This window comes from Nanorana parkeri, unplaced genomic scaffold (assembly GCF_000935625.1).
Source record: "Nanorana parkeri isolate BGI_ZX_2015 unplaced genomic scaffold, ASM93562v1 scaffold3, whole genome shotgun sequence".
NCBI lineage: Eukaryota > Metazoa > Chordata > Amphibia > Anura > Dicroglossidae > Nanorana > Nanorana parkeri.
Window position 1 is genome coordinate 5,277,538 of NW_017306271.1, and position 19,554 is coordinate 5,297,091.

The window sequence follows — 19,554 nt, forward strand, 5'->3', positions numbered from 1 at the left end:
TATAGGACATGAGGACGCAGAGAGACATATCACTGCAACGCAGGAGGAGACAGGATTCAGGAACTGGAGTAGCAGCCAGCTTGCTCCGCGGTTCGGGCAAGTATAACTTTTCTTTAGCACCTACAGAAAAACAAGCACTTGTGGTAGCCCCATTACAAGTGTTAGGAACATTTTTGCCCTGAATACTGCTTTAATACAGTATGCTTCAATGCATGGGAAAAAAATGCATGTTCACGTGCATAGGCAAGTGTGGCTGGAGCCTAAAAGATAGTAACAAAAACTGTGAAGAAAAAAACTAAATGAAAATGAAGGGCTCTTTTCACAAAATAAACCACATGAATCTAATCACACATAAACCTTCCTGCCAAGTTATAAAACAATTTCAGCAATATCAACATAAATGGGAATGATTCAACAAGTGCCACAGTACGTGTATGTAAATAAAGCTGACCGCAAGATGCCCAAAATATCCTACTTTAAAAAGGAAGGCAGATTTATTAAAAGCACATTGATCACACAGCAAAGGGTACAACATGCTGTAAAAAGACATGTGCGTACAAGGCTTACTTGTTGTTTTTTTTTTTTTATAAAAGGCTTTATAAGGGGTTTGTTATTATACAACTTTCAAAGACGGAGATAATTATGCGTTAGGGGGGGATTAAGATGATAAAGCATAGAAAATATACAACTTGAAAGGCTTCATGGCACATTAGTGAAAAGTGTTAATTACTACGGACTATGAAAACAATGGAAGGTTTTATAAATAACATCAAAAAGTAAAATCAAAGAAGAGAGTCTGGAATTCTGTATCCATCAATCCAATATAACAAACTGCATTAGAAGTCAACGCTTCCTTCCTGAATACTATAAAAACTTCTAGCGACATCAAAAGGGAATGAAGGTGGAGGGTCAAAACAGTAATGGGAAGGTTAGGCCAGCATAGTGGAAAACTGAAGTATATAGTCCTTATTGGAAGATGAATTATTCTATATCAGCCTCTGTACTGAGTGCTTCCCATTCATTGACTGCTGAGGCTGCAGAAAAAGAAATTGAGGATTTGGTGTCCTCAATTTCTTTTCTATTTTAAAAAAAGGGAAATGTCAGGGGTCTGTTTGGACCCCTAATATTTCCAAAAGCCCCCCCAACAGTATAAAATAAATAAAATATGAAAAATAAATAACAAAATTTAAAAAATTATTGTAAAAAAGTGAAAACAGCCCCCCCCCACACACATATTAGACATGTGCGAAGACTAAAAATTCATTTCAGATGAAATGAACAAAAACTAAAAAAGTTTTCATTTGTTTCATCAAACAAAACACATTTTTATGCTATTTTGGATTCAGCCACTGGCATGTTCTGCAGACAGGGCGCATGACGTCATATAACACCGCACGTGTTGGGCGCCGCCGTCTTGGTGTATATCTAGGTATACACCAAGATGGTGGGGCCCAATATCAGCGTGTGACGTCACCTGACGCCAGGCATGCATGGCATCATGCTCCCTGCCTCCAAGATGGTGGCACGCCTTCACAGATCACGCCGGTGGCCAACATGGCCGCCGCACATTCTCAAACAAATTATTATGCGCCTGAATATATATTTTTCATATATTCGGACATATAGTAATTCATTCATTTTACATGTAGTCTGGGTTTTGTGTTCTGTTTTCTATTTTTACTTTTCTAGATGCACTTACTTGAAAAAAGGGATCGGCATGACAACCTGACACTTTATTTTTATAAACTCTATTTAAGTTTGACATTTATTGTTTGCCCTCTTTTGTTTTATTTGATAAGAATACTTAGTGTGCCTACAAGTTTAATACCTTTGAATAAAAGTTTTATTTTGCTCATACTTTTTAATATGTTTCTTTGCGGCTTAACAAAATAGGAATCTTTAAATGGTGCGGATATTGGGGAAAATGGGTGTGGTTACGGGGGAGTGACCAAAAAGGGTGTGGCCACTGAGGGGTGTGGTCACTGAGGGGCGCTGTAAAGCTTTTTCACACAGGGCGCCTAAAGGCCTAAGGCCGGCCCTGACCACACTTGTACTCCATCAAGAACTGTGAGTCCCTTTGCCACAGTGGCAGATGGGGCTTGTACTTTTTGCATTTACAGACCCTGAATTCACACAGCCAAATTAAAAAATACACAGGAGTCTTCAAGGAGAAGCATCCCGCAATTCAGGTAAGTGGGGTGGGGCGTGCAAGTTGAGGATTTAGTGCTGCAGAATTGCGCCATGTTTTTGAACATATTTATTTTTCAAATGCAACTAGTGTAAAGCACCAGAATTTGACTTGGCATCAGCCTCTTGCGATCCCTTATACAACAGGACGTTGGACTGGAAGAGGGTGGTACATACCTGGGGAATAACATTCTTCAGGCCGAGAGCTAGTACTGAACAGGGTGCCCTACGTGCTGTGGGGTTGGGGTGGGGTTAGGTGTGGCCAGTGCCAACTGGCAATAGGAAGGAGGGTTAACAGTCGTAACAACAGCGATAACCTTACTCGTCAATAGCAAAAGAACGCAGCGCTAAACAGTGGGTGACAACACTGCAGTGGTTTAACTGCAGGCTCATTACTGCTGTCACCCTGTTTGAGGGCCCTTTCAAACATAGTGGTGACCTGAATTTTAATGCAACCCAGTTCACCGCTAGGACACATAGAAAACAATTGTTTGCTGTATGCCCTGTTCACAAAACAATGCAGAGGTGATTGGACATGACATGCTGCCTTTTTTCATAGTGCATTGGATGCCACCGCAGGTCACCACACGGCAGCACAGTACATCACGTTGCTGTGCGGGGACCTGAATGGACTGTACGCATTGTGCACGCCACATAAAGTTAAGAAAAAATCTACACAGTGAAAGCTCCCGAAGTGTGCCATACAACGCACCAACCCCTCTGCTAACCACAACGGTTTAGCGGACAGGCTAGTGTGAACAGACCCAAAGCAAACCTTGCCTATAGTTATTATTATTATTATTATTATTATTATTATACAGGATTTATATAGCGCCAAAAAAAGGGTGTGGCCACTGAGGGGTGTGGTCACTGAGGGGCGCTGTAAAGCTTTTTCACACAGGGCGCCTAAAGGCCTAAGGCCGGCCCTGACCACACTTGTACTCCATCAAGAACTGTGAGTCCCTTTGCCACAGTGGCAGATGGGGCTTGTACTTTTTGCATTTACAGACCCTGAATTCACACAGCCAAATTAAAAAATACACAGGAGTCTTCAAGGAGAAGCATCCCGCAATTCAGGTAAGTGGGGTGGGGCGTGCAAGTTGAGGATTTAGTGCTGCAGAATTGCGCCATGTTTTTGAACATATTTATTTTTCAAATGCAACTAGTGTAAAGCACCAGAATTTGACTTGGCATCAGCCTCTTGCGATCCCTTATACAACAGGACGTTGGACTGGAAGAGGGTGGTACATACCTGGGGAATAACATTCTTCAGGCCGAGAGCTAGTACTGAACAGGGTGCCCTACGTGCTGTGGGGTTGGGGTGGGGTTAGGTGTGGCCAGTGCCAACTGGCAATAGGAAGGAGGGTTAACAGTCGTAACAACAGCGATAACCTTACTCGTCAATAGCAAAAGAACGCAGCGCTAAACAGTGGGTGACAACACTGCAGTGGTTTAACTGCAGGCTCATTACTGCTGTCACCCTGTTTGAGGGCCCTTTCAAACATAGTGGTGACCTGAATTTTAATGCAACCCAGTTCACCGCTAGGACACATAGAAAACAATTGTTTGCTGTATGCCCTGTTCACAAAACAATGCAGAGGTGATTGGACATGACATGCTGCCTTTTTTCATAGTGCATTGGATGCCACCGCAGGTCACCACACGGCAGCACAGTACATCACGTTGCTGTGCGGGGACCTGAATGGACTGTACGCATTGTGCACGCCACATAAAGTTAAGAAAAAATCTACACAGTGAAAGCTCCCGAAGTGTGCCATACAACGCACCAACCCCTCTGCTAACCACAACGGTTTAGCGGACAGGCTAGTGTGAACAGACCCAAAGCAAACCTTGCCTATAGTTATTATTATTATTATTATTATTATTATTATTATACAGGATTTATATAGCGCCAACAGTTTGCGCAGCGCTTTACAATATAGGGCAGACATTACAATCACAATACAATTCAAGACAAGATGGTAAGGAGGGCCCTGCCCCTGAGGGCTTACAATAGTTCTATACTAAGCTGGGATGCAGCTAAGATTGTGAAAGAACTGGGGTACCGAAGTACTAAGGCAAGTAGTGTTGACCTCAAAGTACCTCAGAGCTACACAGCAAGAGTAACAGCACCAAGCCTGACAGAAACAACTTCACATACATTGCACCTTCATGTTTATTGTTCTCCATCTGGTTCCTGCATGTGCATTCTACAACCTAGAGCCACCTCTTCATTTAAGATGACCTTGTCCCTTGTACACACATGGCATGTTTTTGTTTTCACATTGAGATTTCTTCTAAATTAACTTCTGCTCCAATTAACTAGCCTACGATAAATGTCACATCCATGACCCGGCAGACAGTATTTGCCTTCGGGTGTGGCCCCACAAGTCAGAGGGCGTTGTTGGGACTTGACAGGGAAATCATTATAGTATCCACTGACCTCTGGAGTGACCTGGAAAACCACAAGTCCGGGCTGACTGACAGCAAACATTCTTCACAAAAAAATTAAACTCAATGGAAACATGGCTTTTATGGTTTGGTTTCGGAGTATGCCACCTTGTCCCTTTAAAAAATATTTTTTCCTTAAAGCAGATCTAAAGGCAAACGCAAAACTGTAATATTTTGCAGCTTACCAATCCTTAAATATGGTGGCTGCATTCATTTTCTTTTTTGTTTTCAGGCTTTTGTCCTTCATTTTTGCTTGGTGACCCAGCCAGTAAGTCTGTTACTGTTCAACTTCCTTTAACAGAGCAAACTGTACAGCAAAAGTAACAAATCTAGCCCACCAGCTGTTGTGGAACTACAAGTCCCATGAGACATTGCAAGACTGACCGTTAAAGGCATGACTTCCAGAGGCATGTTGGGATTCGTAGTAAAAGCACAGCTAGAGGGCCAGAGTTGCCCACCCCTGAGATAGAGGGTCGAGACAAACCATTTAACGCTGCCAGGAGTGCTTACAATGCAATTCCATAGGAAAAAAAATAAACTGTTGCTTTGACAGCCTAAGGGCCCGTTCACACGAGATGCGGTGCGTTCCGGCCCGAACGCACTGCCTCGCATTGCGGCTGGCTCACTTTTTAGTGGGGCAGGAGGGGGCGTGGCGGGCCATTGCAGTGAATGGCACTGTAGCCACATACTCCGGCCGCAATGTGATCGGCCACACGGGATCGCAAGTCACATTATGCCTGCGTTCCGGTCTGGTCAAAATAGTGCTTGCAGCATTTTGATCGCACCGGACTGGACCGAACCGCAGACATAATGTGCCTTGCAGCGCGTTCCTACGCGCTGTAAAACGCTCAACATGTGAAAACCAATGATTGCCTATGGGCATGGTTCCCACCTGGGCGTTTTACAGCGCGTACGAACGCGCTGCAAAACGCCCTATGCCCAAAGAAGTACAGGAGCTTCTTTGGGGAGTATTTTCTGCGTGTATCCATTAGGATACAGCCGGATAGCCCTCTGAAACGCGCGTTTGTCGTGCAGGTTTTTGTACCGCAAATCGCGGCACTAAACGCGCATATTCCGGACGCCCAGGTGTGAACCCAGCCTTAGACTGGAAGTGTGCTACTGGCCGGTTCACCAGGTGAAGGGGGAAAAAAAAAAGTCTGAATGAAAAATAACTAATACAGCTGGCATATTCACATCTAATCTGCAATGAATTACATTTGATTTTTTGGGTTTAAATACACTTCAAATGCAGAGAATACAGTAAGGTAAAAAAAAACACCAAGCCTATAGTACTACTTTAACACTTCTGGAAGTGAGGGTTGCCAGTGGCTCCCCAATGCACAGTGTGGTTCCTTCTTCCAACCCCTGTCTCACTACTAAGTCATGTAGTGTAGGGATCAAAGAAAGAAACCATGGCACACAGCAGGGGACACAGGCATTAGACACTCCCAGAATGGTTGAATGCTGAAGACACGAATGAAGTGTTATAGTACTGGAACGGTGAGGAAGTAGGACACCCGGCCACCATATGCGGAGTCTCCTTTTGCAGGGACCTTTGATCTTGATTTCTGTTGACAGGATCACTTTAAAAATCACATTGAGATGAAGCTCAAAAATAGGCACTGCATATACCCTGGCTTCTTTCATGGTTAAAAAGGATCCTTCCAATTCCAGTTTACGCCACACCACGTTTTCTCAGCAGTTGAAACTGTGTACAGAAATAAGGCCTGTTCTTTATTTCCTGTTTCTGTTTTAGATTTGCTGTCATGCTTCTTGGCTTGAAGATGTTAAAGACGCTATTGTAGGCATCGCCACAATCCGCTGTCATTGCTCAAGTACAGGGACGGAAACAGAAAATCATAAAAAGGTCCATGTGGCTGAATTTCCTGATTACAGCTCTGTAATATTACATCCAGCCAAAAAACACATTCACAGGAAAACCCATATTGTGCATTAAAGATCTGCACCAGTACTTGTCAGCTTAAGAGACCAGTGATCCGTACTGTCAATCCTTTCTGGGGTCATGCACAATATTAGGACAGACGGGAAGGTCGTTGGTTCGACACAAAGAAAAATGGCACAGCCAGCTAAACACGTCTGAGATTGGTGAAAAGTGACATTTCACATACAACGCATGCGACCCCTCAATTCCAGACCCAAATGACTGCTGGCTAGTATGGCAGACATCATGTGACTCATCAGAACTCAATGGGGCATCCTTGTTTCATTCGGTTAAACTGAAATGCTTGGAAACATTACAAAAGTGAAGCTTTTACATTAAATAAAAAAGGCACCACCATTTTTTTTTTTATTTCTGAATAATTCTCTTTTTTATCGCTTTATTTACACACTTTTGTAAATTTATAGCACTGAAAATGATGCATGCAGAGCTTTATAGACAAATCGAGGCAAGTCCATGCCTCCAAATCAATTTATAATCCAATGTTGCTATCAGTCGCACAAACTACGGGGAAACAGGGTAGAAGCAAAACGACTTAGCATTATGGTTTTGGGTAGGGATGCACAGATACTTTTCGAGTACCAGTGCAGATACTTGGCGTTTTCATGAGAACTACCAGGCTTGCAGCGGTTGCAGCTGGGACCTGGCTCTGGCACTCCACCACTGTCCTGAAATCATTAGTCTCTATTATTTCAGAAAAACTGTCACATGACAATAAACAAAAATGTATCAGTACTCTTACTTGTAAGTACTCGGCAAGTACCAGTACTCGTACTCTCAAAACTGGTATCTGTGCATCCCTTTATATATATTTATAAAAACAAAATTGTACATTAAAACAGAGATGTACAAATCCCAGGAGCTCCGTGTGCTCCTTACAAATGACAGCTGCCTCCTAATTTTTGAATTTTTCTCTAGTGTAGTCTTGGAGCTCAAAAGTATCGTTACCTGTACTCGTACTTGTACCGAGTACTGTACTTGGTATCTGTGCAACCCTAGTTTTGGGATAGCGAGAGGAAATCTAAAGCGCCTGGAGGAGAACAAGAGAGAACATACAAAAATCCCTCAGAAACCATCGCTGCAGGAACACAACCACAGAGCTGGCCAGAAATATTTCTGTTGAGGCCAAGCCAGGAGAAAAATGTTCACATTTTGCTTGCTGTAAATGTGTGGCGTTTAGATACTCTGCAATAGGTCAAATTTATTATGGTTTGAATAAATAATTGTCTCCATTTGCTAGAACAGCCATATTTACACTAGAAATTACAGAATGTGAGAATGAGGGGTGAATGTTGTTGACAGAGGCAATGGAAGTGCCTTCAACTATGAATTTCTTAGATGCTTTGATAAATAGTAACGTGCAGACTGAGGGCCCATTCGCACCCGTGCCTTAAAAGCATGTGCAACGGATCTACAGTGCAGGAGGTGCATTGCCATTCATTTGAATGGCACCTCCTGCCGGCAATGCAATCGTCCACGCTGCAACTCGTGGTACCGCAATACCATGCACTGCAATTGGAAAAACGTGCATTGAAGTGTGCATGTTTGTCGCGCCATCACGATATGCCCTGGTGAATGGGACTGAGATAAGCCACACACGCTTTGTTTTCTCTCGTTTACTCCTCCATCCATGCCATTTAGCTTCCCCGCCAGCTACAGTATTATTATTATTAGTATCTATATAGCGCCGACAATTTAAACAGCGCTTTTACATAGTGTACATTCACATCAGTCGCTGCCCTCAATGAGCTTACAATCCAAGGTCCCCATCTCACATGCATATGTACAAGGGACAATTCAGACAGGAGCCAATTTACTTTCCAGAATGTTTTTGGAGTGTGGGAGGAAACCGGACTACCCAGAGGAAAACCACACAAGCATAGGGGGAAAATGCAAACTTACAGATAGTGATCTTGCCAGGATTTAAACTAGGGACCCCCCAGTTGCTGCAAGGCAGAAGCACTAACCACTACGCCACTGTGCTGCCCATTTGTCATATTATTGTATTCAAGCAGCCACAGGCTTGCATTGGGTTGTAATTTACAATAAATGGGACCCCAACGCACCACAAAAAGCAGTTGTGCTGCCATGGATTGCAGGAATGCATGGTAACATCCACGTTTCACAATGCGTTCAGCAACACACAAGTGTGGATGAGTCCTCAATGTAATGCAAATATGGTTTAAAATGGCTTTAAAAATTATCAAGCTGATCCTTTTACATATAGATCTAAAAAAAATGGCAAAGGCAATGCATTACCTTTAACATTTGGCAAAACGTGGAGGTGGCGGTATACTTCAAGGAAATTCAATGACTAAAATGTTATCACTACTTTTGTCAGAGGAGCAGAATGGCATCAAAACTGAATCCAAAACACACAGTTTCACACATAGGGGAACAATAAAAGCCCTGTCTGCTATATAAAACAAGGTCAGTGCACTCCTGAAGCTACACTAACCCCTGAAGGCGATTCCTGACTAGATACAAATAAATGTAGGTCAAAGCACACCAACCAGTCCATCAATCTGGCAACTGTTTAGAAGCTTAATTAACTGAGTGATTAGCATCACCTATTCAACCATACATATAGCATGTACCCATCAACTTAGGGAAAGATTAAATGGTCATGTTAATTAGGAAACAAATTATTAATTTTAAAACTCAAATTTACAAAATGAAAAAAAAAAAAAAAAAAAAGACATGCAATGCTGGGCACACACCTTACAACCATCGCAAGACTTTTGTCTTGCGATGGTTGTAAGGTAATTAAGAAAACGTACAATCTGCCTATCTTGGACAGGCAGATCTTACTTGCGATGATCGAAAGCAGCGCCCCTGTGGGGCGGGCTTCCGATGACCACAATGCCGAACGGGCAGTGTGCACTTGCGCACACCGGCCCGTCCGGCTTTTATCTTACGAACATGCTACACACCCGCCGAACATCGTACAATGCTCGGCGGGTTTTCGAACATGTTCGTAAGTTAAAAGTCGTGCGACCTTACAGTAGTAGAGGTCGCACGGCTTCCACACACCTTACGATAATCGTACGATCGTGGGATTTCCCACGATTATCGTAAGGTGTGTGGGCACCCTTAGAAATACTGAAAAATTGTGTTATGATGTACATACAAGAGGGTGTCTTGCAAATAAAATTCCAGAAATTATGCTAAACAAACACAGAGCTAGATGAGAAGAAAGATGCCTACAGGTTCTCCAGCTTTAGACCCCATCCACACGAGTAACAGCCGGCCCGAACAGGTTCTGCCTGTTCTTCTCTATGGGAGTATGCTACCGTACGCTCACCCGAACTGCACGTCCTTGCGGGTGTCCGTACTCGTACGCAGACAGGACTGCGTCCGAACAGGGACGCGCGTACGGACGTGCAGTTCGGGTGAGCGTACTCCAATAGAGAAGAACAGACTGCTCCGTGTAATCACACGCAGCACCTGTCCTTCCCGGGTGTGGCCCGATACGGCCGTGCACACAGCACAGATCTGTACGGGCCGGCTGTTACTTGTGTGAATGAGGGCTTAGGCTCCATTCACACATGGCGTTTGCAAAAACTGTGCGGCAAGAAAATGCGCAAACAGTAAGGCTCCAATCAAACTGGAGCGGCTGTCCGGATACATGCAGAGCTGCTCCAAACAGAAAAAACAATGAACTTCAATGTGCATTGTTCAGACTATTGCAGAGACCACATGGTCCCCAAAATAGTGCAAGCGACATAATCCGGTGGGGTGGATTCCACGCGTTCATGGCTATATAATGGCTGCAAACGAGCGGAATCCATGCAGTTGTTTCACATATAGTGATGCGTCGCGCATGATCTTCCTCACATAGAAACCGCGCGGCAAACGCTATATGTGAATGGAGCCCAACATATGTGCGGATTCCGCGAATTTGCCGCTATATGAATAGTGGCAAATGTGCAGAACCGTGCTAGGACTTTTTTGCGGTCCGCACATTTTCGTATTGTGCGGACGCTGCCCTAGTGTGAACAATGCACATTGGAATGCATCGGTTTTTCATGTTTCATGGGGCCTTACAAAGGGAATTTTCAGCCTTACTCAACAAAGTGTGTTAAGTACAGCCTATTCCATCATGTAGTAGACAAGCAAAGTGCATTCTGATTGGTTGCACTTCAGATTAATTCCGTAACAAAGACTAGAGGCCACCACCTAAAACTGGTAGAAAAAAAAAATTCAAACACAAGGGGCGAAGGGGGTTCTTCTCAGTTCGCGCGGTTAGGGTCTGGAACTCGCTGCCTCAGGCAGTGATTTCCGCAAATAGTGTGGAATCATTCAAGAAGCTTTTGGACGATTTCCTGAGAGACCGTAAGGTACAAGGGTACAGGTACTCTTAAGAATGAGGGACCTATACACACACACACACACACACACACACACACAAATAGGTTGGGCTTGGACTTATGTCTTTATTCAACCTCAAATACTATGTAACTATGAATTAGCACTCTCTTTATTGAAAACAGGCAATGGGAATTTAGGCACATGGTTATTGTCTTTAAGTAGCCTCCACCTTCTGTGCCACAAACCACATCCCTCTCCATACCGCATACAAGACAACAAGAGTTTCAGTTGTGCATGTGTTTGGAGTGGCATTCTGTGTCCTCTTCACCTGTTGAGGACCTTTACAGAAATTAGTATGCTGCCCAAGATTCCAGAGGCAAAGGCCGCAAATACAGAGAAAAACAGTCACATATGCTTCACAAAATGAGAAACAGCTTGATTTGCATTTGTCACCAATATGTTGATACATTTCCACCAAATAAAAAAAGAAAAGTATTACTGGATGATGGTTTCCAACTAAAAAATATTAAACATGTGTCACAATCATCAAATGATCGACTCCATGAATTATTCTTCTAGCGCTCCACTTTTGTTTCCTAGTTAATCCACTTTTCATTGACTTACAATATAATAATAAAAACATGGAGTGTTAAAAAAAAAAAAAAGGACTCATGTTATGTGAGCGGAAGATGTTATACCCATGTTTGTATCATAACCGAGAAAACCTTTTATTTTTAATTATTGAAAATAAACTGACTGTTGGTTATCTTTGGCCTTCCCTCCCGATCCCTTTCCCTATCCTTAGGCCCAATGTTTAGGTTTGGGATTTTATCCTATTACATTTTTTTGTTTTCATGGCCCTTTCTTTGGTACCTGTTACTACTACTGACCATATATTGTGCCAGCTCTGGTTATTCCCAATATATGTTGAGCATCACGTGTTTGCTGTGCTTGTTGTGTGTTAAATGTTTTGAAAATCTTAAACATTTATTGAACTAAAATACATTGCCAATGCTTTTAATCATGTCTGTGCCTGAAGTAATGGAAAAATCTCTCCAGTTGAGTCACAGACAGAAATGAAAACCTGACACAAATGTTGACTCTCTCCACTCCAAAATCGAGATAGAAAAAAAAAAAAGTTGCCGATAAAAAAAAAAGTTGGCAGGAAATTGACTTTAAAGACGGATTTGGGTACTTCTACTAATTGTTTGCAAAAATAAATAAATATGGAATACATTCATTTTTTTTTCTCCCAGAGTTCAGCTTTAATGGAGTGGTACTGCAATGCGGTCACCCCGCTGACAACATACGGATGATCTTTTGCTTCTTGCAACAACCAGCAAGGAAGGAAAACACTAGATCAAAACTGTGTGTTCTTTTTATCTTTTGAGAGAAAAAAAACAAAACATTTCTCAGACTAAACATCCCGGCAAACAAAAATCCAAAATACATATTTAGGACCATCTTTAAAAAACAATGGCAATGAAAGCACCCAGCCAAACAAAGTAGAACTACGCCCCAAATACCACTCATGACAAAAATAAATAAATAATCGTTTGAACATAAATTAGTACAAAAAGAAAAAAAAGTTTCATAGGTTACTATATTATCAACTTGTGGCTAGAAAGAATTTGGAAAATTCAAGGCAATAGATTGAACACAGATGTTCCTCCAAACACAAATAATAATGGTCTCACTTCATGGCAACCAAACAGGTCAGCCCACTTCCTTCTTAAAACAAATGCTACAGGTCCCTGGAGCCTTGCAGTGCTGTTAAAATAAAACATATGCAAGGCCGCGTACAGACGGGTCCCCACAACGGGCTCCGCAGGTGGCCACTCGGGCAAGTTACTTTACCGTTTCATTTATTATTAAGATTTAGAACATGAGCAAAACTTTATTTGAATTTATTGAGTCGGATTGTTTAAACATCCTGTTCCTCCAGACAAAGTCAAATGCGATTTTTCAGGGGGAAAAAAAGGGAAAGCTGAAGGCCAGAAGTTTTCCGACAAGCCCCGAGGAAGAATGGCAAGGAATGTGGAAAATGATTCAACTAAGAACATTTTTTTTCATGTATTACACTACTTTAACATCATCTATGCAACAAACCCTGTCTGCTCTTGCTAAACCTTTCCTTCTTTATTAGAAACAGGATGAGTAAGCAAGAACAGACTGAAAACTCCCTGGTAATATCATGCATAGCGTTTACTAAACAAAATACAAGATGCACACTGGTCATAAATGTCTTTTTAGGTCTACATTAAGGCCAAATAGTACCACATGACCCAATGCATAGGATAGCATTCCTCTCCATCACTTACACCAACAGGAAGTCTGTCAAGCTCCCAATGCATATTTTGCTTGATGCTGTATGGAATGGGTTAAAGGAACCTTGAAACAAACATGGAAGCTTTTATGACAGCCCTCTTTTGGCAAAGGCTCAATGCTTGACCTGGGAAAAGCATGCAGCTAATGATGGAATCTCCACATTAGATGCAACCAACACCAGGTTCTTGGTGCCAAAATCCTGTGTACGAATAAAAGTGTACTGTAGAAGGTAGTTAAAACAGCAGAGCAGGCTGAACAAATATTTACCTATAAAATATTTAGTAAATGGATAGAATTTAACTGCTGGCCTATATGAGGGTGTAGGCACCCTTGGCACTCCAGCTGTTGTGAAACTACAAGTCCCATACGGTATCACAAGCCTGACAACCATAGACATGACTGTTTGTACTGTGCTGAGGTTGCCGACCGCCTAGAAAAATGACCACCTTTGTGGTGTATGGTCGGCAGGTTCATATTAAAGCTTCAAAACCAGGGCAGAAAACTGCCTCAGAGAAATGTAATCAGTTAGTGATGGATTAAGACTGCAGATTAAAAGCGACTTTTCATTTAGCCAGCTATCAATAGCCTGGCATCATCTAGTGTATGAGCAATGATGGCATCAGAGTGGTAAACACCGATAGTGCAGCTGTTTTCCAAAATAAAAGTACAGAGACAAAAACCTTCTTGTCATAGACTTGTGATGAAGCATTGTTCATTTCTCTGCAGGGTTCACTGCAAGACAAAAAGCTTGTGATGCAAAAAATGTGCATTCAGAAGATCTCAAGACACAATGGGCCATGCCCCTGGAAAGAACTCAACAGTATTGTTGTTGTGGCCTGTACGTCTCAATGACAGATATGCACCGGACGTCTACGAGAAGCGTTCCGCAGTATACACAGGCTACTGTCTTCCATAACACACCTCCTACACTAGAAAGCTTAGCACACGTAAAAATGAACTCAGGCATTCATTATACACTGCCAAGGGTGGAGAAAAGAATAACATACAGTTTCCTTGACTCTTCACCAAGTTTCAGTATCCATTACAAGAAGATATACAAGCCAGACAGGGTGCAGTCTCAGGAATGGAGACATTAATGCTAGAGTTTGGGGGCTTCAACCACCCACACTGTAGAATAACATAAAAGGATCAGCAATATCTTCTACATCAGAGGTGCTACACCTTTACTTGGGGAGTCCAAGTGTTATTCAATCAACAGTGCAGGGGGGAAAAAAAGTGTCGTAACCCACAGCAACCAGAAATAATTTCCAGTGAATGTTGATTGGTTGCTATGGCTACTACACTTTATACTTAATATTTTGCTTCTTGTACCATCTGTGTTATTGTCTTTGGGTTTCCAGATGTTAGGATGCAACCATCCTAGTACATGCATCACTGCGCTATTGCAAAGAGTTAGAGCCTTGATGGCAACTGTCCAGGGTGCCGTTGTCCTCAGTCAATCAAGGGTTAGCACACCACTATCAAGTCATTGCACTGGTACCACTACCATCTACCCATACTTTCTTCTTACAGCCACAATGCTACGTAGCATCGTGAGAACGCCAAGGCACTGCAAATTTAATCAAGTCCCGCCCCCAATTCTGTTCCTCTGCCCCAGATTCTCAAGAACCATGTCCTAGTATCATGACAATAACAACAATACAATTGCAACACAAGCAATGTCCTATTTCTGATGGGGGTCCATTTCTGCCAGGGCTCTGTCCACAGTCCACATGTAGTTTGTATGTTTCCCCATCTTCTCACGCATTTCCTAAGGTAGCTCCAATATTCTTCTCCTCATACATACTAGCAGGTTAAAAGACCAGACTTGAATTCATCTTTAGTAAATGTGCCTCTATGTCAAGGAACATTACATTACAAGCACCACAGGAATAGAGACTAATGTAAATGATGAGCATAGACTAAATTACACATTGCATAATAAACTAGCAGGGAACAAATCTAGGAAAATGTATAACCCTACAGTTCAAGATTCATAGGTAGGACCATTAGTCATGAAGGGGCTGAAGAGCAACACACCAGAATATTGTTATCACCAGGGTAGGAGATGTGAAGATTGCTGAATGTAAAGGCTAAACGCTGTCAAAAACAACAGCCTGCGAAGATGACTTCCGTACTGTGTACTACTGCTGATAACCACAGAGGCAAAATATGCAGGTAAAAATATGTCTGATCATACACAGCATTGGTTTTTCTTCTTCCCCTGCGGGAGTTGCATGCCACAGACTAATCCCCTACAGAGTGGTGGCCTCATTATGCATCACTGCTGAGCAGATTCTCTACCCAGCTCCACCTCGTACCAGGATTCATTGACGGGAAACTCCACACTGAATGTCAGAGGAGGTACTTGCCCAGTACATTTTAAATAGGGTGCAATTTATGCTACCAATCTATACACCAATATATAATTCTAATAAACTCCATGGTGCATGTAAGAGGTGGTACCTAGCCAGCACATTGATCAGGTTGCAATAGGTACTACCAAGCTATGCAAAACAATGTCTACATTTTGGAAACTCAAGGGTGAATTTAAGAGGTGGTACCATCTCAATACACCCTAAATATGGTGCAATAGTTAATACTGATATACACACCAATGTATAATTCTAGAAAACTCCAGGATGGATGTAAAAGGTGGTAGCTGCCCAGTATATATTGAACATGGTGCAACGGGTACTACCAATCTGCACACACGCCAAATGTATAACTTTAGTAAATTTAAGGGTGGGCTTAGAAGGTGGTACTATCTCAGCAGATGTTAAATAGGGTGCATTACATACTACTGATCTACACACACACACACACACACACACACACACACACACAAATATATTATTCTAGTAAACTCAAGGGTGGATGCAAGAGGTGGTACCACATACTGAATAGAGTGCAATAGGCACTGCTGATCTACACACCAATGTATAATTCTAGCAAACACCATGGTGGATGTAAGAAGTGATACTTGCCCAATACATAGCAAACAGGGTTCAATTGTACTACCAATGTATAATTCTACTAAACTCCATGGTGATTGTAAGAGGTCACACAATCTCAGTACATCTTAACAGGGTGTAATATGTACTACCAACCTACACAACAAAGTAAAATTCTAATAAACACCATGGTGAAAATAAGAGGTGGTACCTGCCTAGCACATAGTAAACAGGGTGTAATAGTACTACCGATCTAAACACCAATGAATAATTCTAGTAAACACTATGGTGGATGTAAGAGGCATTACCTGCCCAGTACACAGACAACAGGGTGCAATAGTACTAACAAGCTACACAACAATGTATAATTCTAGTAAACTCAGGGATGGATGTAAGAGGTGGTACCAGCCCAGTACATAGTAAACACCAATGAATAATTCTAGTAAACACTATGGTGGATGTAAGAGGCATTACCTGCCCAGTATATAGTAAACAGGGTGCAATATGTGCTACCAATCTAAACACCAATGTATAATTCTAGTAAACTAAAAGATGGATGTAAGAGGTGGTACCTCCCCAGTACATATTACTCAGTGAGCAATATCTACACACCAATGTATAATTCTAGTAAACAAAAGGGTGGATGTAAGAGGTGGTACCTCCCAAACACATATTAGTCAGGGTGCTATATGTACTACCAATCTACACACCAATGTATAATTCTAGTAAACACCAGGGTGGAGATAAGAGGTGGTACCAGCCCAGTACATACCGTAGTAATCAGGGCGCAATATGTACTACCAATCTAAACACCAATGTGTAATTCTCCCTGTGCTACATACATTTTCTGTACAATTTTACAACACCATAAAACCTAGCCCATGTGCATCATCCTTTTAAGCTCTCAGCCACCAGCACTGCAATAAGAAACCCCGTGCTGAATCCAATCATCAATTAAGAGTCTTCTTCCCTCCTATGTCATAAAGTATTCATTGTGACCCGGTACACAAAGTAGCACTGCAGTATTTAGTTGCAGAGTAATTACTAGCTGCCACCTTGCTGAGTCTATGAAGCCAGTCATTCCAGTTCCTCTACACATTGCAATGCCATTCCCTGCTGCCAGCTGGAGGTGACCCTCTCTATCAGTGTCTGCAGAGAGGCTTCATTGATGGCTGGGGATGAAAACAACGTCAAAGCAGCACCGTGCCTGCACTCCCATCATGACAGCTCACTACATAGAACACGATCCGCTGGTCGCAATGGATCGCAGAATTCCCCTTCCATGCGAGGATCACCTCCGGCGTGCCAGGAACACATACCAATAGCCGGCTGTCAGCGCACAGTGCCAGCGATCCGCAATGCATCCACTACACATGTACACATGTCCAGTAGCAGAGTGGAAGGGTTAACTCTGCAGATGCCGGATCCTGCACTACAGGTGACACATCACCCCCTGAGCTGTCAACGGGGCGCTGGTTAATGTCAACACTCTACAGACAGGCGGCGGTCCTTACCAGCCGCATCCTCCTCCATCCCTGCACGGTCACCAACAGTCCGCAGAGCCGGAATCGTGACGGTTCAGATCTTATTCCAGACGCAGCTCCCGGAGCCTCCACCACACACTACACTGACCCTGCCAATGATTCCAAGCGGCAGCTCGTCGCTCTCCCGCTCCAGGCTCCGCCCACCGTCACGTGACGCCCAGTACTCCGGCCCATGACGTCAGGCGTCAAGTGGTCTGTCGGGTGTATAAGGAGGAAGCAGCGGCTGGGTTTTCCATGGGGGTTATGCTATTGATTCGCCGCTATGGTCGAGGTTATTGGAATGAGCTTAAGGTTAAAGGAATGGTCCACGTTATGCAAAACAATGATAGATGCACCCATACTGCAAATAGAAAATATGTGCATTTAGTCCCCGTTCACACCTAAGCATTCAACTTAAGCGGTCCGAACGTGGGGGAAAAACGTGCACTTTCTTTGATGTGCATTCATGGAACATGTCAAAAACACACAATATGGCAGGATTTATCAAAACTGGAGCAGACAGAATCTGGAGCAGTTACCCATGGCAACCAATCAGTGTCTCTCTTTCATTTTCAAAGATTAAAGTCTCTTTTTTGGCACATATATTTTTTTAATCATGGGGCATATGTCTACGACTATCTACTGCTTTCAGCATATGATCCATGATTAAATAAAAAATACTTAATTACCTGTTTCTGCAGAAGCTCACCCCCGGCTGATGCACTCCCGACTCCCGAACGGCTGTGAAGAAGTGTGCGGGCGCATGTGCAGTAGAGGGGAGAAAACAAACAGTTAAGCTCAATGGACGCAGCTAGGAGCGCACACGTTGGACAGACACCGTGGTACATGAGGAGTCTGCGGTGGATCAGAGACAGACCAGCGCTGGAGGGACTGTCAGAAACGAATGGAAGGAAGAAGATGATCACCGCAAGAGGCATCAAATAAGGAAAGTGCTTACAGCAGAAAGGGGGGACATTTTTTTTTTTTACCTTTAATGTCACTTTAACTGAACAAACTGAAGAGAGAAACTGGTTGGTCACTATGGACAACTGCCCCAGATTCTGTGTGCTCCAGTTTTGATAAATTCCCCCCTACACACACACACAATGTGTGGTTGTGGTGCTGTTACTAGTTAATGGCACCCCAAATGTGGCCAGGAAAACATACGGGACGCATGTTGCAGAATCTGCTAAATGAGCTAGCTTCCTGCGTTTGCCGCATGTGCCCCAGCCATTGAAATCAATAGTAGAGGTGCACCGAAAGGAAAATTTCAAAAACGAAACCGAAATTTTAAAAAATGTCAGACCGAAACCGAAAATGTTTTTTATTTTAACTTTTTCAAATTTTTCAAATATTTTTATTTATTTTTTATAAACTTTTAAAAAAAATTAAACAGTGGTACCTTGGTTCACGAACTTAATTAGTTCCACGATTGTCGTGAACCGAATTGGTTGCGAACCGAATCAAACTTTGATCAGGCATCACAATCATGAATGACCAGAAGGTGATGTAGATCACTTTCCATTCATTCATAATTGAGGATATAGTAACCATTCTCTGTCCTCAATTATTTACAAACACTCAGCGATCACTGATCACCTGACACGCTGTCACAGGAGGCTGAGCTAGCGGAGCTCAGCCTCCTGTGACAGCGCTGGCTGTCTCCGCCCACACACCGCTCTGCCGATCTGTGATAGGCGACTGAGTGGTGTGGGAGGAGAGACGCTGGCTGCTCACAGCACTCTCCTCCCGCAGCGCTCGGCCCGGCTGTCACAGTTTCTCTCCTCCCCGCTGGGACACAGGGCAGCGCCCAGCGGGGAGGAGAGAAAAGGATGGATGC

At 43.0% G+C, this 19,554-nt stretch overlaps 1 protein-coding gene across 1 annotated transcript in view; it reads right to left on the minus strand.

Moving 5' to 3' along the window:
* The window catches only part of CYTH3 (cytohesin 3), a 125,591-nt gene extending 107,735 nt beyond the window's left edge, over positions 1–17,856 (minus strand). Inside the window, exon 1 of the mRNA XM_018571864.1 lies at positions 17,706–17,856. Coding sequence (XP_018427366.1) covers positions 17,706–17,724 — 19 coding nt within the window. The 5' untranslated portion in view covers positions 17,725–17,856. The remainder of the gene's footprint in view (positions 1–17,705) is intronic.
* Positions 17,857–19,554: the final 1,698 nt, after the last annotated feature.